General features: G+C 42.2%; 1 protein-coding gene across 2 annotated transcripts in view; it reads right to left on the bottom strand.

Annotated features, from left to right (window-relative positions):
* Positions 1-24,356, bottom strand: part of MALRD1 (MAM and LDL receptor class A domain containing 1) — a 419,241-nt gene that overhangs the window by 110,354 nt on the left and 284,531 nt on the right. For both annotated transcript variants that reach the window (XM_069729529.1, XM_069729530.1), the window contains 2 exons: positions 17,552-17,709; positions 7,122-7,323 (listed from right to left, as the gene is read on the bottom strand). In XM_069729529.1, coding sequence (XP_069585630.1) covers positions 7,122-7,323; positions 17,552-17,709 — 360 coding nt within the window. The remainder of the gene's footprint in view (positions 1-7,121; positions 7,324-17,551; positions 17,710-24,356) is intronic.

Here is a 24,356-nt window from a genome sequence, read left to right as displayed (position 1 = left end):
ATAGTGCAATAAGTTGTGTGTTTTGGTTTGACTTTGAAAACCCTTCCTATAGAATATATAATGCCTATATAATGATAGGCTGTTAAAATGGCAGTTGCCATGTGGTAACAAAGCTATATATAACATTGATGCTAATGAACGCAATTTCAGGCTTTTGGCACTATAGGGCATAGTGCAAAGTTCTCGGAAAGATGCGGGCTCAGCACCAAACAGGGGGGAATCTGACATGTGCATATTATTAGGGCACATGTCGGAAAGAGGTTAAAAATAAACTTTTTACTCAATGGAACTTGGTAGGGAAGACATAGTGAGTACACAGTCTTATGGAGAGCTATGGTGCTAGTATGCAGGTACTTATCTTCTTTAATGCTGATGCTCCAGAACTCCTGCCTGGGACACTGTATGTGTTTCATGCACTCAGTCATGTCTAGGCTTGTTACACAGGATTTAAAGTATAAATTCTGGGCCATACTGCTAGGCGTCCTTTTCTAGTACCCGTCTGCAGAAAATTACTCTGTCTCTCAGTCACTTCTGCTCAGGATCACTTTATCTCTTCCCTTCGGTCTCCTCTCACTTTATGGACACTTAATGATGCTGCACTGCTCACACTGGGCCTTAGGTCCTTTCTTTATGCCTTCCTGACAGGAACTGTCTCTTGTCCCTTCCAGCTCCAAACTTAATTCTAACTGTTCCTGTTACCTATCTGTTGCTGGGCAGAATTCAGCCTAATCACTAACAATACCGATTATTACACTTACAAACATCATAACATTGCAACATGTTCAAGGGGGAGCATGGGCAGCATTTCCATCTACTTACATGGATTCTATTTGGTGTCAAGGAGTGACAAACATTATTGATGTGCGTTGTGACGCATGTGGTCGTGTGGGGAGCGACACATGTCATGGACGTTAGTGACGTGCATTGCTCCCCACTGGATGGTGGGAGGCTTTGTGAAGAATTGCAGCACCACAAGCTAAGAAAGACAAGAAGCCAGTGGATAGAAGATGAAAAAGAGAAGATGGAAGATAGAGGAGTTGAGTGGAAGACCGGCGGTAGCAAGAAACTTATGGGGGGGGGGGGCTGATTCCCAGCTGATTCGATTCATGGCATTTATTTGAAGCAAACTTAATTTCCCATCTGGATTCTAGCAAATTTGAATATTGTTTGTTATGCTCAAATGTAATCAAAATAATTTTTGTGCTTTATTTTTTCATTATACTTTATTGTATTGAGTCTCCTGAATCAATAGTCCATGTATTATGCCATATTTTCCATCTTAACTATAGGAGGTGCAGAGGTGGCATTTAACTTGAGTCCTAGTGCTAGAGAAGAGCCATAGGCTCAGCACTGAGGAAAATGAGAGTGAGTGATTGCCAAACATATAGCACATCCTATCCACAACATACAGGAAAAATATTAGACTACATATAAAACAACTTTAAGAACACCTGCCATTTGCCATGTATCTTTGTTTTTTATTTGCCTGGTGCAAATGTCTTTGTTCTCCTGAATATGGCATTGTTTTTCTTTTATCTCAGTACCACTCTTTTCCTGAAATATTGTCCTTTTTCCCTGTATGTAAATCTTATATTTTTATCCAAGAGGGTGTGATCATCAGCTCTTCCTTTTGGGTGTCCTCTTGAGGTGTCCTCTTATACACAGGAAAGAGGAAGCCATATCTCAGGAACAGAGAAGCGCAGGAACAAAAGAAAATGTCAGAATCAGGAGAACAGAGGCATTTACATCAGGTAAAAATTAATATTTATAACAAAGGACAGATCCTGGTTTTACAATCCCTAATGTTATTACTAATCAGGACATTAATAAAAGTATCTGCCCCCTGCAGAAAATGATGCTTCTGTCCCTCACACAAGCATGAAGTGGTATTTTAGAGACAATTGCGTCCCTCCTTCCTTGTCTTCGCCTTGATGAGAGTCAGCGTACTGGTAGTTTTGACAGGCCGAATTCCCATTTACAAAGAACAATCTGGGAATAACTTCAAAGGTTTGTGATTGTGTGCTGCTGGCTGAAATGTTATAGATAAGCATATGTGATCTCCGGGATCGTCTGACATAATGCTGGCCTCAATGAGGAAACATATCATGCATGTAAACTTTCTGATCTAACTACTAAAGCACACAGTATAAAGCTACAAAGATCCTAAGCCGTTCATTCCGGGCATAAAAAGCATTCATCATCACCCACTCATGAGCAAATCCTTTCTATATGATAGCTTTAGAGTCTGGCCAGAATGCCCCAACTCAGCACCAGATGGCCACGCATTAATTTAACATGTGCTACCTGGAGGCAAAAACATATTAATGCAGTATGCTGGCAGTGTGATACCGTTGTTTTATACGAGCCTATAAACCTGGCAGCTTCAACATTCAAAATGATCCTCCTAATAAATATACTGCTGAATTATAATTTGTGCATTTATTTGTACTATTAAAGGTGCTGTAAAATATAAAAAATATATATTGTTTACTAAAACGTTTTCTAAAATACTTTTTTTTTAGCTTTTAGTTTAGTTTTCCCTATTTTAAGATTACCTTGCTGGCAGAGAATGAAAACACTCTTCTTTACCTCAAGGAGTTCTAAACAGATGTAACCTTGCTTACAGATGAAAGGCGGATCCAATTGCGTCCAGTCATGGCAAGCATTTGACCACATGTATTAATACTGTTGTGCCAAGTAGTCAACTACAGTGTATCCTGTGCCGTATATGCTGTATTTTTACATTTTTGCATACCGTATAAGGAAGGGGTTCATGCCTTCAGGCCTGCCAAATCTCACAGGGTGCGGTAATTATCATCAGAATTATTAGACTAGGGTCACAAGAGCTCATCTCAGAAAATTGGGTCGATTATGCAAATTACATTGTGATCAAACTTTGATCAGTGTGATCGTAGTGTGATCCCATCCTATTGGATGGGAAGAAGATGGAGAAAAAAAATTCTCCCATCTTCTCCTTTCTGTCAGTCCGTAGAAATCGCACTGCATGCAGATGCCATCTAAGTGTGGTCTGACTTTTTCTATGGACTTGCATGGTCGAATACTGGAACCAACTCTGGCATGCTCGGATTTTTTCCTCGAATCAGCTCTGTCTGAGGAAAAAAGTAGACATGTGCAGGGCCCCAAAGAATAACATTGGTCCAAGTGCAACCTCATGTTTTGCTGGATCGCACTGGGACCAATAATACAGTCATTTGCACAAGCCCTTCAAGAAAAGAACTGATGAGAGAGGTGTGACTAAGCTGGGTGCGCACAGGAAGTGTCATTTACTAATTATGCAGCTCTGAATAATGCTGGTAGTTATTATATATGAATGCTTATATTCCTAAAGGGTATAAAATACACGAACACTCCGGTAAATCTTGGAGATTGTTGGAAATACATGCGGTATGTGTTATTTTCTCCTGTTCGCAAAGACCTGAAATTGGAGTGAGATCGATACTGAGAAAAATCATATAACTTTTACATTATAAAACATAGAGTAATCAGTTATAGGAAATCATAGTACATTTTTATTGTGCAGCGAATACCTCTGCAAACATCTGATGTTTTATGTATAAATTCCTTCTAATTGATTTCTACTTGAAGCCATTGAAAGCATTTGAGAGACCATATCCATCAATCAGCCAAAAACCAAGCAACCAGATATCAATGTAATACAAATATATTGGCCACGCCACATTGGCTATTAAAGGTCCTCCTATCTTTTTGTGTATCTTTGAGTACATACATATATATATATATATATATATATATTTATATTACACACTGTATACCTTTATTATCATATGTAAACTTTTTGTATCTTGGGCTGCAGTCCTATGTAAAACTACTGATAACGCATCATGATATGGCATTTGATGACACACTCTGTTGCTCTTAATCACCCGCTGTTCTTTTGCGAAAGTGTAGGAATTATTTCAGCATCTGTTGCCGTCCTTTATATTTATTAAGTGACTCCAGGGGATATACTGTTCCAATCTCTCTGCTCATTGTACTAGTGTTGCTTACATTTGGAATAGAAAAGTGGATGAGACATGTTTTCTAGGTATTTCAATGCTTTAAAGGAGATTTTCATGCTCAGGAAAGGGGGTCCCAAACTGTGAAAAATGCATAAAATAACAAACGCAACAGGTGATCTGATCACCCCCCCGGGTTCAGCACCTATTTCCCTCCGCTGCACCGATGCTTTGATTACAGCGGTAACGTCACATCAGCAGCGTGAATCACCGCTCTACCCAGTCACTGGTCCCAGCAACCTCAGTGCACGAGCTCTGGGCTCAATGACTGGCTAGACTGGTGGCACCCGCTGTTTGCATGATGTCACCGCTGTAGTCAAAGCATCGGGGCAGGACAATCTGCAGGGAGCCAGCGCTGCACTCATGGAGGGTGAACACCTGCTGAGTTTGTCATTTTTTGTTATTTACACCGTTTCCTAAAAGTGAACATCAACTTTAATGTTTCAGATTCAAATAAAGTTTTGCCCCAAAATGCAAGTGCGCAGTCATGAAATCAGCTTCACGTATGCAACATCAGTCACACTTTAATTTTTGATAATTGGGAGTCCTGCATTTATTTGGAGTCTATTGGAAACGTAGGACCATAGTAGGCAAACCTTGTGCTACTCTCACCTAGAGTAAGATTACTCTATAAGTCAAAGTTTGACTGATTAACGAGCCTTGCAAAATAATCAGGGATATTCGTGAAGCCGGACACGTATCTAAAGACTTCTGTTTCTGGGTACTTGCTCCTCATCAGTGTAGAGTATAGTTTGCCTGCCTGAATTAAATGCCCTTAAAGTTGTTTTTTGGGAAGGACCGTCTCCTTAAAGGTGTTGTCCAGTCAAAATCAATAAGCCTGCAGTCACTCTGTGTGACTGAAGACTTATGAATCCCCCCAGTGCACTAACTCGGGATAGGATGATATGTAAGAGTTATACATACTTTTGGCGAGTGGTTGTGGCCTCACTCCATACGTCCAGTGGGTGTGGCCGACTAGAGTGCACGAGCTCACTCCATACGAGTGTATGGAAGCAAGGCCACGCCCACTGGACAGGCTCTGGCCAGGAGTATACAGTATATAACTCAAACTTATGCTCCAGTCCTGGACCAAAGCAGGTGAATCTCTGCAGCATACAGTGCGTGCACTGGGGGGATTCATAAGTCTGCAGTAACACAGAGTAACTGCAAGCTTATTGATTTGGACCGGACAACCCCTTTAAGGAGATTAGTGCTGTAGAGTTTTATTGGCAATGCATCATGGGAACAAAAGGGGCAATCATTATATGATGAGAGGAATTTTCAAAGTCAGTTTTTCCTTTAACTGCATTGCATTTATCTATAACAAATTTTTCAAAGCGTCGCACAATTTTTGTAAATTTGGTGCACATCTTAAGATGTTACACTTTTTTTGAAATATGTTACTTCACTGTTTACCACGTATACAGGCGAGAAAAAGTTCTGAGGCACCAGGGTACGATATGGTTATTGGCCTCCTGTACCTTCATTGTGGATGCCATGAGCATAACAGGGTTAATGGTGGTGTTCAGCTTAGATCCAGGAAAATTAGCATACAGCAAAGTTAGAAGACTGGCTCTCACCAACTCCTTTTCTTAAAAGTCCTTTATTCCAACGAGTGGGACATACTCGCGTTACGCAGGGGGTATGTGCGGGAGAGAGTGAGCGACAGATGTTTTGTTAAAAAAAAAATTGGGGGTAAAAAATTAGGTGCACCGCAATTTGCAATTTTTTTCATGTTAGAAAACTGACACACGAAAAATTAAACAATTTCCCAAAAGTATGAAAATTATGCCACTCCCAGAATGAAAGAAAACATTCTCACTAGTGCCATCTAGGATTAGACATAGAGTAACTATGTGGAAATATATTTAGAACTGAGAGTCCTCAGTGGTTGATACCTTTTAATGGCTAACTGAAAAGATGGTAACAAATTGCAACCTTTCGAGACTACTCGGGTCCGTTCATCAGGTCCTGATGAAGGGACCCGAGTAGTCTCGAAAGCTTGCAATTTGTTACCATCTTTTTAGTTAGCCATTAAAAGGTATCAACCACTGAGGACTCTCAGTTCTACATATTTTTCTATCTACTGGCTAACACGGTACCAAGATATATATCTTTCCTATATGTGGAAATAATATGATGGTAAGAGATAATTACAGCGTGGCTATACACTAGATATTTTTATTTTAAGAGAAAGATCATTTACACATTTTTCCACATGGAGCATTGCTATTAAGACTCCATTCACAACTGGTCTCCTTAAGGATAGCCGGTCCCCCTGCCCAAAGATAAGTGGAAAGAGAAGATATCTACCACCAGTAGAATACATGCACCATTCGAGGTGCCCTCAATGGAAAATGTAGAGAAGCAAGTGATGGCTATCATGACAGGTCTTATCAATAAGTAGTAGCGGTATATAGTTGTGACGAAAAGTTTTGAGACTGACACAAATTTTAGAGTTCACAAAGTTTGCCGTTTCAGTGTTTGCAGATCTTTTAAGGGGTAACGTCTCTTCTTGTCGAGAATGTCATGCCTGACATACACTGACATACTAGTGTAAGGAGACTCATAGGCCATGCAATGCTCCTCTGAGAAATTAAATAAGCAAATTGCCTCTTCAGAGAAGAGGAGGTCTAGAACTCTAGTGCCATCTATTAGAAGAAGCCATCCTAAAATTCAATATTAACCCTTTAATGAGCCTTGCCGGAGGACTTAGGTGGTTTTTGCAACTAAGTTAATTTTCATGGCAAGGAATGACTTTGCAATTCATCTGATCACTCTGCATAACAAACCTGAGTTCATGCAATTAGTAACTATAAAAACTGAAGCACAAAAGTGTAAAAACCAAAATTTGTGTCCGTCTCAAAAATTTTGACGAGTAATGCAGTACTGGGGTGAGCAGATGTTAAAAAATGGTAATTTGTGGCTCCTGAGTCGTGACATTTCCTATCTCTCTTACACTTTTAACCTTCATTACAAAACCATAGTCGCAGAATATGCGTCATTCCCATCCGACATACATCGCTGCTAAGATGTATCTAGTTTACCAGTAAACCAATTAAAGAATGTGATAAAACCACTCACCATCTCCTTGGCAGGCCAATGTAAATGATATATCATCCAATGCAATGTGAATTTTATTGTTCCGTCCTACTTGAGCTTCGAAGGCCACCCGGAAAGGACTGTGGCTGGCCAGAATGACACTGTTGTACATCCACCTTGGCTCCATGCTCTCGGTCGCTGACCACAGAAGAATATTCAGCCCATATTCAGTGACTATATATACCTGTAAAAGCAGCATATAAAACACAGAACATTAAATATTGCGTGTTATTAACTTATGGTAAAACCTCCATTAATCACAATTTACGGGATTTAGACTGATCTCCAGCGCCGCGGATGGTACGTGCTGATTGATGGTATAGACAGCGTCACCCAGACAGCAATTTATGCCGATGATAAAACCAATCAGTCTTGCTTTAAAGGACTCTGCGCATGATGCATGCAAGCCTATCATAAAAAGTGAATGACTTTGAAAAGCGGCAAAAGGCAAATGTCTAAATAATCAATTTTGTCTCATATTCCACTGACACAATACGGTGATGTGAAACAGGAAATACATGCATAAACAGGGCAATATGCAAAAAGTCCTGTTTATTCTATGCAGATGAGAGAAGCGGGAAAAGGTGACATTCAGGAATTTGTTTACTACACGGAAGCGAGAAGCATGAAGCTCTGACATTCACTGCAGCCATTGGAAAGAAATTGGACTGCGTTACCTTGTTGAATATTTGCTGAGATTGGAATATTAAAGATGTTGTCTGTCCTGAACAATCCATTTTTTGTTTAAAGGCTCCACCAATAATTAGCCGATCACTGGGTGCAATCCTTGTAAAGCCACCCCAGTGATCTCCAGTAATCTGTACACGCAAGGACTCGGTGAAGCGCTAATAGGCACAAAATGGCCGTCATCCACAACATGTATTTCATTCACTCTTGCAACCTGTTGTTTTAATGTTGTGTCAATAAAGAGAAGACGGGACGGTGAGTGCGGCCTCATTACCTCTACTTTGTATGCACTCACAGTCTGAAGTTCTGGTAGCCCTCGGAAATCCTTTTGTTTGGTATCTCCTGTTAGTCCAAAGTGTTGGGAAATCATTGGTTTTCAGATAGTGCTGGTATGTCTTGTTTGGTGGGAAACGTCCAATTTGCATTATACAGTGCCCACTGACTGCCTCTCTAAGGCTGGTTTCACATTTGCGCTTTTTGCCACTGCGTTTTAGCGCAAAAAAAATACATGCATTTTTTTCCCAAACTTAACATTAAAAACGCATGCTTTTTTTGCATGTGTTTTGCCGCGTTTTGACGACGCATGCGTCATTTCTATGCTTGCGTTTTGTTGCGGAAATGCAACATGTAGTAATTTCTAGAGCAGGTTTTTTGCGGCAAAAAAACGCATGCTTTTTTTGCGGCAAAAAAAATATTGCTGTCTATGTAAACGCATGCGTTTTTAAGCACATGCGTTTGCATGCGTTTTTAAACGCATGCGTTTCAATAGAAAAACACAAGAATACACACTGATAAGCCACCCCGAACCCTATCCCTAACCCTAAGCCTAACCCTAACCCTAAAGGGATCCTAACCCTAACCCTAGGGATCCTAACCCTAACCCTAACCCTAGGGATCCAAACCCTAACCCTAACCCTAGGGATCCTAACCCTAACCCTAACCCTAGGGATCCTAACCCTAAGCCTAACCCTAGGGATCCTAACCCTAACCCTAGGGGTCCTAACCCTAACCCTAACGCTAACCCTAGCTATTTCTGTTTATAGTGGGTTTTCTAGTTGATTTTGATGATTGGCAGCTGTCACACACTTCTCATCATGCGTTTCAAAAACGCAAACGCAGGAAAAACCGCATGTAAATGCGTCAAAACGCCGCGTTTTTTTACTACATGCAAAAACGCATGCGTCTAAAAAACGAAGAGTTTGCACGCGTTTACATGCATTTTTTTCACCACCTGCGTTTGCATTTAAAACGCTGCGTTTTTAAACGCAAATGTGAAACTAGCCTAAAGGCGCATATACACAACCAATTTTCGCTTGGGGCTTTTGTACATCTACTATTCTTTTCCAAGGACTGAATGATCTGCAGAAAAAAATCAGAAACATGTCCGATATTAATCGGAACGTGGGATCAAAATCGGCAATGCAAGTGCATGAGTCCATGATAAAAATCAGGCCACACCTGGATGAAATCCGAGTGTGGTCCGATTTTCACAGACTGACAGTGGAAGAAGGTGGAAAATCCTTTTTTTTTCCTCTCCGGGTCTAAGAAAAAATAATGTCCCTGTGATCAAACTCTGATCAAACTCTGTTCAGAGTCTAGCTAGGATAATTGGACTGTTTTTCTTGGATGTAGACAAATCGATCATGTGAACCTTCCCTAAGGACATGTGCACATGACGTCTTTCCAGGGTGAAATAAACCAACCAGGTTTTCATGTGGAAGCCAATGCAAGAAACATCGGCATTTCTTCTCTTGAAGCATCTTTTTGCACATTTTTTCAGTGTTTCCTTTAGCGGTTTGGAAACGTTTTTTCTTGGTCCTTTTCATAAGTGATTTGTGTAGTGTCTTTTTTAGCATTTTTTGCAGTTTTCTTTGGGGAGATTTTCAAGCATTTTTTAAAGGGAGTCTGTCTCCACATTTGACCTATCTAAACTATTAAGGCTTCTTTTACATTTGCCGTGTCTTTTGCGGGCCGTATTTACGCAATTTTCACGGTCTGCTGCAAAAACGGGCCGCAATAATCTTGCGGATCACTGTTTTTCTGGTTTCGAATACTATGGAAAAAGTATTGAAAAAGAAAAAGGGTGTTCTGCAAAAATGGTATTCCCGGTGATTGATTTTCAATGGGGACCGTGTCCGTAAGCCATGAAAAATATTGAGCAGGCTTGATATTATTTCACGACCGTAAACATGGCCATACGACGTATGGTGCTCCATTGAATTATTGCGGCCCGTTTTTGCGGTCCCACAGAAATCTATTGGGGCCGCAAAAACAGGACGCAAAAACACGGCAAGTGTAAAAGAAGCCTAACATGGGCAAACAGGTTATAGACTGCTCAAAAAAGTCATATCAGATGCCTTGTGGAAAAATTTTAAAAAATATCTTTTATTACATTGTGTAAATTAGTTTTTCCAGGCTATGGGGAGGACACTGCCTGGAAGGTAACTCTCCACACTCTCATTATCGTATGTATCGCCTGCCACAGCGTCACTGTGTCCCTCTGACATTGGGTTTTTGTCCTGTAATCTCATGCCTGCGCATTCCCACTACCATTGTTCCTCTTCAGTGGTTTGCTCTTCCATGGGCATTGGCTTCACGTTGCTTCTGTGCAGTGGAGTTCCAATGACTCGCCGGCGACTGAGCAGAATTTACGTGAAACCAATGCCCATAGGAGGAGATGTGTTGTTCACTACGGCCACCACAGATTGCATCAGTCACATGATGTCCCTGTAAAGAATAAGACCTAATGCAACACACAAGAGGCACAAGATGGACTCAAGAAACAAGTTATTTCTATCCGATATAGCGGGAATTCACAGTGGCTAGGAAACAGTTAATATAAAATAATGTAATAGCAGTAAACCATATGACAATAAACATATGATGAATTGAAGAATAGAATTTTAATAACTGAAATGTTTCTCAAGAACTATATTTGTGTCTTTCCTACAAGGGTGGTACACCCAATCCTAGGAGCTACTATGTTAGCTCTTCCTGCAACAATGACCCTAGCGGGGTCACCGGGTTTTCCCACTAGGCTACAAGTCCTTCTGAAAAAGTTTATCAAGTAACGTTGAGTTCTTGTGCACCAACCAGCCTAAACCTCACTTGTTGTCCTAAACCTCGCTGACCCCTGTATCATATATAATAGCTAGAAGTGACAGCCCAACTCACTCTTATTGTCCTGTTGTCTTATCGCTGATCTTCGGTGCTTGACTGACTGCTGGTGTCTCCTAGGCTTGCGGAAGCATGGGGTGGGTCCCAGCTCTTGATGGGTGTTATCTGCGCTCTGGATCTTGATCGGCGTAGGGCGAAAGTTCTGACCTTGACTGGCGCAATCTGGGCTCTTGGTCCTGACCGTCGCAGGTCGTGTCTTGGAGTCTTAACTGGCATGGTCTGGTCTTTTGATTTCAAGGGGCATCTTACCGGCCTTGTCTGACAGCACCCAGCACACTGCTGATGCCCACTTTCGGCTGAGGCCTGTCACACTGGATTCAGCGTCATCTCTAGCCTACGTCCGCGCCGCTCCTCTGCTTGGTACCAAATTCCACCACAGTTTGGGGAACAGGAGTTTTACATCTGAGACCTCCACACATGAACTGGTTCCCCTTGCAACTGTACTGGTGCCAGTTGACTCCTCCTGGTTTCAATCAGCCAGCAGATAGCAATCTAGTGGAAGACTTCTACATCCAGGTCCCAGCAGCATTATAGAGGGAACTAAGTAGGTGGGTGTATATATGTGTATATATATATATATCTATAATATAACGCTGGGAGCGTCACTCTGTCCGAAGCCTTTATAGACTGCGCAAGCGCAAGCGCCGGCGCAGTCTGGGCCTCACAGAGTGACGCTCCCAGGAGATCGCAGTATGCGTAAACACTGAACGCACACCGCGATCTCCACCGGATAGCAGGGACCGCCAGGAGGGTGAGTATATTCACCTGTCCCCCGTTCCAGCGCTGCGTGCGGCTCCGTCTCCCGGGTCCTCTGCTGTGACGTTCCCAGTTCAGAGGGCGCGATGACGCGCTTAATGCGCGCCGGCGCCGCCCTCTGACTGAACAGTCACAGCCAGAGGATCTGGAAGATGGCGGCGCGCAGCGCTGGAACGGGACAGACAGGAGAGTATAGCAAGTGCTGGGGGCCTGAGCCGCCAGGCCTCGACCAATCAGCGACGGGCACAGCGACGATGATGTCATAAAGGACGTAGAAATCCCACGTTTCTGATTCAGCGATGGGCACAGTATCGACGCAGATGTCATAATGGTTGCCATGGCGACGATGATGTCATAAAGGTTGCCTCGACCAATCAGCGACTGGCACAGTCTGCCGCGAATTCTGGAATCTACTACGGGGACATGCATATTCTAGAATATCCGATGCGTTAAAATCGGGCCACAATCTTCTATATATATAATTGTCTAAGGGTTTTTCCATCTGCCAGGCCTCGACCAATCAGCGACGGGCACAGCAACGATGATGTCATAAAGGATGTAGAAATCCCACGTTTCTGATTCAGCGACGGGCACAGTATCAACGTAGATGTCATAATGGTTGCCATGGCGACAATGATGTCATAAAGGTTGCCTGGACCAATCAGCGACGGGCACAGTCTGCCGCGAATTCTGGAATCATCATTGTCCATATACTACGGGGACATGTATATTCTAGAATACCCGATGCGTTAGAATCGGGCCACAATCTAGTCTATATACAGTATATATATGTATGGGCGGCACGGTGGCGCAGTGGTTAGCACAGCAGCCTTGCAGCGCTGGAGTCCTGGGTTCTAATCCCACTCAGGATCTGCAAAGAGTTTGTATGTTCTCTCCGTGTTTGCGTGGGTTTCCTCCGGGCACTCCGGTTTCCTCCCACATTCCAAAGACATACTGATAGGGAATTTAGATTGTGAGCCCCATCGGGGACAGTGATGATAATGTGTGCAAACTGTAAAGCGCTGCGGAATATGTTAGCGCTATATAAAAATAAAGATTATTATTATTATTATTTATATCCCCTTAGTGACCGAGCCAAATTTTTGAAATCTGACCAGTGTCACTTTATGTGGTAATAACTCTGCAACACTTCAACAAATCCCAGTGATTTTGAGATTGTTTTTTCGTGACACATTATACTTTATGATAATGGTAAATTTAGTTCAACATTTTTTGTGTTTATTTATAAAAAATATAAAAAATTTGAGAAAAATGTTAAAAAATTAGCAATTTTCTAAATTTGAATGATTATCCCTTTAATCCAAATAGTCATACAACAGCAAACCATTAATAAATAACATTTCCCACATGTCGGCTTTACATCAGCACCATTTGTAAAATGTTATTTTATTTTGTTAGCATTTTAGGAGGTTTAAAAATGTAGCAGCAATTTTTCATTTTTTCAAAGAAATTTACCACATTTATTTTTTTAGGGACTTATCCATGTTTAAAGTGACTTTAGGGGTCCCATATATTGGGAAACCCCCAAACGTGATACCATTTTAAAAACAGCACCCCTAAACATATTGAAAACTGCTGTCAGGTAGTTTATTAACCCTTCAGGTGCTTTACAGGAATTAATGCAAAATGGCATGACAGAAATGAAAATGTGTATTTTTACCACCTAAATGTTGCTAACTTCTAAACAGATTACTATAGCCGGCAGACTCTAAGGCCGCTATTTGGTCATGAATTGCCATCGCAAACATCAGGACAACAAAATCATGATCTGAGGGCACCAATTGGGATAAAGAAGAAGCCCCCACACTCTGTTAACCATTTATAATGATGTAGTCACTATTGACAGCAGCATCTAAGGGGTTAAACAGATTTAGAAGGCGCAGATACTGATCGTGGCTGGTACATCAAGTTGTCAGCTATAGTGTACAACCAACAGATGCTGCATTGTCATCTGTATGGGGAGGCTATTCTCTTATATCTCAGGTCAGTTAAAAGACGTATTGGCGGTCATTAAGGGGTTACATATATATATGTATATATATATATATATGTGTGTATATATATATATATATATATATATATATATACAGTACAGACCAAAAGTTTTGACAGACCAAAAGTTGGACAATCCTTCTCATTTAAAGATTTTTCTGTATTTATGTATTATGACTATGAAAATTGTAAATTCACACTGAAGGCATCAAAACTATGAATTAACACATGTGGAATTATATACTTAACAAAAAAGTGTGAAACAACTGAAAATATGTCTTATATTCTAGGTTCTTCAAAGTAGCCACCTTTTGCTTTGATGACTGTTTTGCAAACTCTTGGCATTCTCTTGATGAGCTTCAAGAGGTAGTCACCGGAAATGGTTTTCACTTCATAGGTGTGCCCTGTCAGGTTTAATAAGTGGAATTTCTTGCTTTATAAATGGGGTTGGGACCATCAGTTGTGTTGAGCAGAAGTCTGGTGGATACACAGGTGATAGTCCTACTGAATAGACTGTTAGAATTTGTATTATGGAAAGAAAAAGCAGCTAAGTAAAGAAAAACGAGTGGCCATCATTACTTTAAGAAATGAAGGTCAGTCAGTCCGAAATATTGGGAAAACTTTGAAAGTGTCCCCAAGTGCAGTTGCAAAAACCATCAAGTGCTACAAAGAAACTGGCTCACATGAGGACCGCCCCAGGAAAGGAAGACCAAGAGTCACCTCTGCTTCTGAGGATAAGTTTATCCGAGTCACCAACCTCAGAAATCGCAGGTTAACAGCAGCTCAGATTAGAGACCAGGTCAATGACACACAGGTTTCTAGCAGCAGACACATCTCTACAACATCTGTTAAGAGGAGACTTTGTGCAGCAGGCCTTCATGGTAAAATACTTGCTAGGAAACCACTGCTAAGGACAGGCAACAAGCAGAAGAGACTTGGTTGGGCTAAAGAACACAAGGAATGGACATTAGACCAGTGGAAATCTGTGGTTTGGTCTGATGAGTCCAAATTTGAGATCTTTGGTTCCAACCACCGTGTCTTAGTGCGACGCAGAAAAGGTGAACGGATGGACTCTACATGCCTGGTTCCCACCGTGAAGCATGGAGAAGGAGGTGTGATGGTGTGGGGGGCTTTGCTGGTGACACTGTTGGGGATTTATTCAAAATTGAAGGCATACTGAACCAGCACGGCTACCACAGCATCTTACAGCGGCATGCTATTCCATCCGATTTGCGTTTAGTTGGACCATCATTTATTTTTCAACAGGACAATGACCCCAAACACACCTCCAGGCTGTGTAAGGACTGTTTGACAAAGAACGAGAGTGATGGAGTGCTACGCCAGATGACCTGGCCTCCACAGTCACCAGACCTGAACCCAATCGAGATGGCTTGGGGTGAGCTGGACCGCAGAGTGAAGGCAAGAGGGCCAACAAGAGCTAAGCATCTCTGGGAACTCCTTCAAGATTGTTGGAAGACCATTTCCGATGACTACCTCTTGAAGCTCATCAAGAGAATGCCAAGAGTGTGCAAAGCAGTCATCAAAGCAAAAGGTGGCTACTTTGAAGAACCTAGAATATAAGACATAATTTCAGTTGTTTCACACTTTTTTGTTAAGTATATAATTCCACATGTGCTAATTTATAGTTTTGATGTCTTCAGTGTGAATGTACAATTTTCATGACTACAGACAATACAGAAAAATCTTTAAATGAGAAGGTGTGTCCAAACTTTTGGTCTGTACTGTATATATATATATATATATTTATTTTTTTTATTTATTTTTTTTTTAAATGGCCATGCAGGAACGATTTTTGGGGAGAAAAAGGTACTGAACAATTTCTTTACTACTTAATAACCAGGGCTTTAATGATTTGCTAAATTTTTTTGTTTCTACCGTGACCTTTTTTTCTGACATGGTTATTTGAGCCAAGAAAAGTGTAATTATTATTTTGAGCTCTCATACATTACTGTGTAATTTATATACATTTTTTTCTGTTTATCATTTTTTTGTATAATAATATTTTACATAAATTGCCCTGGTAAATTATGACTTCAGGTTATTATAGTTGTGGGAACATCTAATAAGTGTAAGTTTTTTATTTTGTATGTAATGTTTGAAAAAAAGTGTTTTATATTAATATTTAGCCTAAATATGTATGCTAGTGCAGCGCCCCAGAGATCTGGTCGTTGCAGTAGTATCGCTCTGCCACTAAGGGGAGTGATGGTACGTCTGATAGCACTAAAGGAGTTCATCTGACCAGGTATCACCAGCACACAGTACACTTCACACTCCGGCCACTAGGGGGAGCAAAAGGTTTTATTTATTAGGCCACTCCTCACACTGGTAAAACTAGGGGTTGGATAGGAAGTTAGGGAGAAGCTGACTGGGTTTGTCCAGGCAACATCCCGTGGCAGGGGGTGTTGCGGGGGAAGATTCAGGGGGGTACCTAGCGACGCAGGTACCTAGCGACAAGAACAGAACTTACGGAGCCGCGCCCGCGCTATCTGCGGCGGTATCCTTAAAAAGGACACGAAGCGATGGATATTGTGGACAGTGAGAAATGAGATCAAAGCACAAAGGAGAGCCAGTAGGAGTCATGCCCAGAGAACGGCAACATCTTACTGAGGCGCGTAGCCGGTGCCCGGAACACCAAGGAAGTAACTGACTTTATGCCTTACTTCAAATACCGCAGGACAGTTAATTATAGGTTGGCTGTCTACCTTACATCACCTAAGCAGACATAGGGGGCAACGCATGGAGAGGGGCGTCTCTAGCGTCCCGAAGAGCTCCGAGCCTTCCCGTCAAACGGGTGCGTCCTAGCCATAACAAACCTGGGGGACGAAGAATAGAAAGAACTAGAAACAACTGGAACGAACGAGAACAGAAGTTGTGAGGACTATCCCGAATGCTCAGCAGGGTAGGACTACAACACACAGGCGCTAGTGGTAGGCAACGATTTCCACCTGCAAAGGGAACTCTGGAAGTGCCCATCGGAGTGGCCTGTCTCAGAAAGCCCTGTTAACTGTGCTCTGGATTGAGGATCCTGAAGTCTTCAGTAAAGAGGTAAAGAGACTGCATCCCTGTGTCCTCGTTATTGCCTGCACCTCACACCATTACCATCCACCTTACTGGGAAGCCCTGGGGACATACTTCACCTGTGGGAAGGTATACCATCCAGCTGCCATCACATCACCCCAGTGGTCCCCAAGCAGCGTCGGTCACCCTGACCGAACACCACAGGTGGCGTCACAAAACCTTGACAAACTTACATCACCTTTATTGGACGCCCCTTAGCAGGGTCACGGACCGGGTCCAGCCACCGTGACAACCCCAGGATTGAGCCAGAAAGGCCCGGTACCGAGTAACCCACAGCCCTGCGTCTGGGGGCGCTCCACTTATATTTTGGAATATTATGTGCCACATACAGGTTGTCTTACTAGCACAGCGAACAAAAAAAACAGTTGCTCGATGGAACTTATAGAACAAGGAGTCCCAGCTGGGGCTGGCACTTTATTTCCAAAGTTTTCATGTTTTCCAATAATGCTGTATATATTAACCCTAGATGTCCCTGTGGCATAGCTTTTATGGGTGTATAGCATTGAACAGTACATACTGTACAGCACTTAGCAGAACATTGCACAGCTCACTTTCTATTGCACGTGTACATGGTGCCTAGGTTTTGGAAAATGATAATGATGTAAGGTAAAACCATCATTAAAAAGTTACTTTATCAACTAAAGGAAATGAATAAGTCTAAATTTCAGTTTTATTTTTACCTTTAACATCCCAGACTGTGGAGGTCCGTACATGTAATACCAAAATCGGACTCGGCACTTCTCATCGGTGGCTGGAAAAACTTTGCTGGTAAATATCCGTGCAGAATCTCCATCTTTTGGTTTGTCTGCATTGGCATAGAGAAAGAATCTTCCTTTACCTTTTAATGGAGAAATAAATAGTAATTAGTCTCACTGAATGAAGCAATGCATCACACCATTATCCCACAGGCATCTTAAAATTCTTTCCAGCTATGGTATACTAGATGGTGGCCCGATTCTAACGCATCGGTTATTCTAGAATATGCATGTCCACGTAGTATATTGCCCAGTCACGTAGTATATTGCCCAGCCACATAGTATATTGCCCAGTCACGTAGTATATTGCCCAGCCACGTAGTATATTGCCCAGCCACATAGTATATTGCCCAGTCACGTAGTATATTGCCCAGTCACGTAGTATATTGCCCAGCGACGTAGTATATTGCCCAGACACGTAGTATATTGCCCAGTCACGTAGTATATTGCCCAGACACGTAGTATATTGCCCAGTCACGTAGTATATTGCCCAGACACGTAGTATATTGCCCAGACACGTAGTATATTGCCCAGTCACGTAGTATATTGCCCAGACACGTAGTATATTGCCCAGCCACGTAGTATATTGCCCAGACACGTAGTATATTGCCCAGCCACATAGTATATTGCCCAGTCACGTAGTATATTGCCCAGACACGTAGTATATTGCCCAGCCACGTAGTATATTGCCCAGTGATGTAGTATATTGCCCAGCCACGTAGTATATTGCCCAGCCACGTAGTATATTGCCCAGACACGTAGTATATTGCCCAGCTACGTAGTATATTGCCCAGTGATGTAGTATATTGCCCAGCCACGTAGTATATTGCCCAGCCACGTAGTATATTGCCCAGCCACGTAGTATATTGGCCAGTCACGTAGTATATTGCCCAGCCACGTAGTATATTGCCCAGACACGTAGTATATTGCCCAGCTACGTAGTATATTGCCCAGTGATGTAGTATATTGCCCAGCCACGTAGTATATTGCCCAGCCACGTAGTATATTGCCCAGCCACGTAGTATATTGGCCAGTCACGTAGTATATTGCCCAGTGACGTAGTATATTGCCCAGACACGTAGTATATTGCCCAGCTACGTAGTATATTGCCCAGTGATGTAGTATATTGCCCAGCCACGTAGTATATTGCCCAGCCACGTAGTATATTGCCCAGCCATGTAGTATATTGGCCAGTCACGTAGTATATTGCCCAGCCACGTAGTATATTGCCCAGACACGTAGTATATTGCCCAGCTACGTAGTATATTGCCCAGTGATGTAGTATATTGCCCAGCCACGTAGTATATTGCCCAGCCACGTAGTATATTGCCCAGCCACGTAGTATATTGCCCAGCCACGTAGTATATTGCCCAGTGACGTAGTATATTGCCCAGCCACATAGTATATTGCCCAGTGACATAGTATATTGCCCAGCCACGTAGTATATTGCCCAGTGACGTAGTATATTGTCCAGCCACATAGTATATTGCCCAGTTACGTGGTATATTGCCTAGTGAAGTAGTATATTGCGCAGCCACGTAGTATATTGCCCAGTGACGTAGTATACAGCACAGAGCCACGTAGTATATTGCCCAGTTACGTAGTATATTGTCCAGTGACGTAGTATATTGCCCAGTGATGTAGTATACAGCACAGAGCCACGTAGTATATTGCACAGCGACGTAGTATACAGCACAGAGCCACGTAGTATATTGGCCAGTCACATAGTATATTGCCCAGTTACGTAGTATATTGCACAGTGACGTAGTATACAGCACAGAGCCACGTAGTATATTGCACAGCGAAGTAGTATACAGCACAGAGCCACATAGTATATTGGCCAGTCACGTAGTATATTGTCCAGCCAGGTTTGTCACAGGTTAAAAAATAAAAAATAAACATATACTCACCTTTCTGAGGGCCCCTTGTAGTCCACGGCAGCTTCCGGTCCCAGGGTTGGTATGAGCGCAGATCCTGCGATGACGTCGTGGTCACATGACCGTGACGTCATGGCAGGTCCTTCTCCCATACGATCTTTGCCACCGGAACCTGCAACGGAAGATGGCGGCCGGCGCGAACGACTACGGAGGGTGAGTATAGCAGGTTTTTTTTTTGTTATTATTTTTAACATTTATAACATTACATTTTTTTACTATTGATGCCACACAGGCAGCGTCCATAGTAAAAAGTTGGGGACACACAGGGTTAATAGCGGCGGTAACGGAGTGCGTTACCCGCGGCATAACGCGGTCCGTTACCGCCGGCAGTAACCCTGTGTTAGCGGTGACCGGAGGGGAGTATGCGAGTGACAGGCACTTACTGCAGGGAGTAAGGAGCGGCCATTTTCTTCCGGACTGTGCCCGTCGCTGATTGGTTGTGGCAGCCATGACAGGCAGCTGGCGAGACCAATCAGCGAATGAATAACCGTGACAGAAGGACAGACAGATGGAAGTGACCTTTAGACAATTATATAGTAGATAGTGAAAATTACCGTGCACTACTTTACAACCTGTATTTGGGGTAATTTACTAAGACTGTGGGTGCCAATCTAACAGGAGAAGACAGGTATGTGCTCAATGTTAGGCCGGGGTCAGACTAGCGATAAAACATCGCATAGCACTCCGACCAGTATTCATCTATGGGGCAGCTCACATCAGCGTTTTTTTCTTGGCCGTTTTCAACGTGCAAGTGAAATCGCAGCATGTGTAATTGTCACGGATACTCGGCTGAGTCTCGGCTCACTCGCACCCATATAAGTCTATGGAGCGAGTGACACAATGCACAGCACTCGGATATCATCTGAGTGATGTGCGATATACGCTGACCCCAGCAATGGAGGAGATGGAGAAATGTATCTCTCTGCCTCCTCTGCAGCTGTGCTCCTATTCTCTCTGTGCGAGAGGCTCGGAGCCAAGGGTCATTAGCTCTCGCATCGGATACCATACGCTAGTCTGACCCCGGCCATATAGGGAAAATTACGTGATCGTTTAAAACAAGATTTTATGTTAAATGTATTTTTTCCATTTATAATTTTTTTTTAATATCAGTATCTACATAAAACAATCTGAAGTATTACAATTTTAACACTAACCACTAGGTCTGATATTAACTAAACTCACATTTCCTGTCCACTGACTATAACACTGTAACTCTATATACAGTAGATAACACAGGATCCACCATTCACAATAGCTGATGTCACAGCTCACCTCCTCCTCCTGTACAATGACTGATAACACCTCTATATACAGTAGATAACACAGGATCCACCATTCACAATAGGTGATGTCACAGCTCACCTCCTCCTCCTGTACAATGACTGATAACACCTCTATATACAGTAGATAACACAGGATCCACCATTCACAATAGGTGATGTCACAGCTCACCTCCTCCTCCTGCACAATGACTGATAACACCTCTATATACAGTAGATAACACAGGATCCACCACTCACAATAGGTGATGTCACAGGTCACCTCCTCCTCCTGTACAATGACTGATAACACCTCTACATACAGTAGATAACACAGGATCCACCACTCACAATAGGTGATATCACAGCTCACCTCCTCCTCCTGTACAATGACTGATAATACCTCTATATACAGTAGATAACAAAGGATCCACCATTCACAATAGGTGATGTCACAGCTCACCTCCTCCTGTACACTGACTGATATCACCTCTATATACAGTAGATAACACAGGATCCACCATTCACAATAGGTGATGTCACAGCTCACCTCCTCCTCCTGTACAATGACTGATAACACCTCTATATACAGTAGATAACACAGGATCCACCACTCACAATAGGTGATATCACAGCTCACCTCCTCCTCCTGTACAATGACTGATAACACCTCTATATACAGTAGATAACACAGGATCCACCACTCACAATAGGTGATGTCACAGCTCACCTCCTCCTCCTGCACAATGACTGATAACACCTCTATATACAGTAGATAACACAGGATCCACCACTCACAATAGGTGATGTCACAGCTCACCTCCTCCTCCTGTACAATGACTGATAACACCTCTATATACAGTAGATAACAAAGGATCCACCACTCACAATAGGTGATATCACAGCTCACCTCCTCCTCCTGTACAATGACTGATAACACCTCTATATACAGTAGATAACACAGGATCCACCATTCACAATAGGTGATGTCACAGCTCACCTCCTCCTCCTGTACAATGACTGATAATACCTCTACATAGGGTAGATAACACAGGATCCACCATTCACAATAGGTGATGTCACAGCTCACCTCCTCCTCCTGTACAATGACTGATAATACCTCTACATAGGGTAGATAACACAGGATCCACCATTCACAATAGGTGATGTCACAGCTCACCTCCTCCTCCTGTACAATGACTGATAACACCTCTATATACAGTAGATAACACAGGATCCACCATTCACAATAGGTGATGTCACAGCTCACCTCCTCCTCCTGTACAATGACTGATAATACCTCTACATAGGGTAGATAACACAGGATCCACCATTCACAATAGGTGATGTCACAGCTCACCTCCTCCTCCTGTACAATGACTGATAACATGGAGCAGTGGAGAGGTGGGTAACTATCCCTTGTATTACTGTAACCTAGTGCTGACCGATAGGCTGATTACCCCTATTCCCGTAAAGTGATATTCTGGATGTGTTTCCAATATAGTCATTGCAATGAAAGACTAATGCAATCGTATACATCTCCAATTACAAGTCCGTTTATTGATTTGATCATCGCACTGTAGTTTACGGTGACAGTTGCCATGTTGCATTTATAAACCCCATTCATCAATACATCCAATACAGATTTTTTTTCCATTCTAAATCAATTTTTCCTTTGTGTTGTTTTCTTCTTTATACTTCAAAGAGAAGTAATCCTTTTATGGACAATTTACAATTATCTTGATAACATGGTGACATTGACTCCGGTACATTGTGAAAGTAGACAATTATTTTCTTTTCATGTCTCTTCATTGCAAACTGTAAAACAAAATGGTTTTCCTACATTCCCTAACTTAGTCTAAATAACTGCCCTATATTTGTTTCTAGATAGATAGATCGATGATAGATAGGAGCTAGATGATAGATAGATTAACTGTTTGTATTAGGCCGCCATCACACTACCGTAGAATACGGGCAAGTGCTATGCAAGAAAACATCGCATAGCACTCGGCCCAGTGTTAATATATGGGGCAGTTAATATCACCATTTATTTTCTAGGGCATATTCAGCGTGCATGTAAAATTACAGCATGCTGCGATTTGTCACCGAGACTCGGCCAAAACTCGCCGATGCAAGCCTATGGATGCGAGAAAAAAAAAATCGCACAGCACTCGGACCATGCGAGTGCTGTCTGATTTTTACGCATCGATGTCCTTTGAAAAGGACAGGTTATAATAGAATAGATAGAATAGATATATACACATAGAATACATATATATAGATGTCAGTGGCACACACACATATATATATACTTGTATTTAAATTACATAGCTAGAATAAAAGCCTGCAATTCATGTGATGTGCTGTAAAATCACTTCAGGAGCCGACAGCATAGAAGAGATGGATTACATACAGTGTGTACAAACAGAATAGGTAGATATATAGCTGTCAGTGATAAATACAATTAGTACAGTGTGTATGCAGCTTACTGTACATGTATTTAATAAAAGATTATTTTTCTGAAAAAAATGGTGTGGGCTCCTGTGCAATTTCCGTAACCAGCAGAGGGAAAGCTGAATGCTGAGGGGCAGATGTTTATAGCCTTGGAAGGGGGTAATACCCATCGAGCCTCCCAGGCTATTAATATCATCTCACAACTGTATACTTAGTCTTTACTGGCTAATAAAATGGGGGACCCTAAAAAAATGATGTAGGGTCCCCCTATAATTAATAACTAGCAAAGGCTGTGCAGACAGCTGTTGGCTGATATTAATATACAATATACAACAAAAGGTTGCACTCTATAGTGCCAAAACACGTCAAATATGAAATACATGAAATATGAATAGCAAAATGGCTTTTTGAACATTAGGAAAACATTTTTTTGAGACGCTTAGCACAGAATTTGGCCAAATAGTAATTAATAGCCTAGGAAGGGGCATCAGCTTTCAGCCGCCCCAGAAAAGATGCATCTCTAAGATGTGCCAATTCTGTCACTTAGCCTCGTTCTTCCCAATTGCCTTGTAGTGGTGGCAAGTGGGGTGATATTTGGGGGGTTGATGTCACCTTTGTATTGTCAGGCGACATCAAGCCCCGAGGTTAGTAATGGAGAGGCGTCAATAAGATGCCCCCATTACTAACTCCATAGCCACATTGTAAGAAAACAAAGACACCCAGAAAAAAGTCCTTTAATTGAAAGACACAGAGTCCTTTAATAATCTTAATTAAACCATACTTATGACCTCGCCCATTCCCTCGATGCCCTCATCATCAACTGGGTGGAGTTTTTGTAACTCCTGTTAGTGATGAGCGAGTGTACTCAGCACTTGGGTTTTCCAAGCATGGTCGGGTGTTCTCCGAGTATTTCGGCGTGCTCGAAGATTATGTTTGAGTCTACGCAGCTGCATGATTTGCGGCAGCTAGACTGCCTAAATATATGTGGGGATTCCCTAACAAACAGGCAACAGTACCGAGTACACTCGCTCATCAGTAATGCCTACACATTACCTTTGATAGATTTTATGTATTCCCGGG

Source organism: Ranitomeya imitator, chromosome 6 (assembly GCF_032444005.1).
Source record: "Ranitomeya imitator isolate aRanImi1 chromosome 6, aRanImi1.pri, whole genome shotgun sequence".
In the NCBI taxonomy this organism is placed as follows: domain Eukaryota; kingdom Metazoa; phylum Chordata; class Amphibia; order Anura; family Dendrobatidae; genus Ranitomeya; species Ranitomeya imitator.
This window is presented reverse-complemented; position numbering and strand designations above follow the sequence as displayed.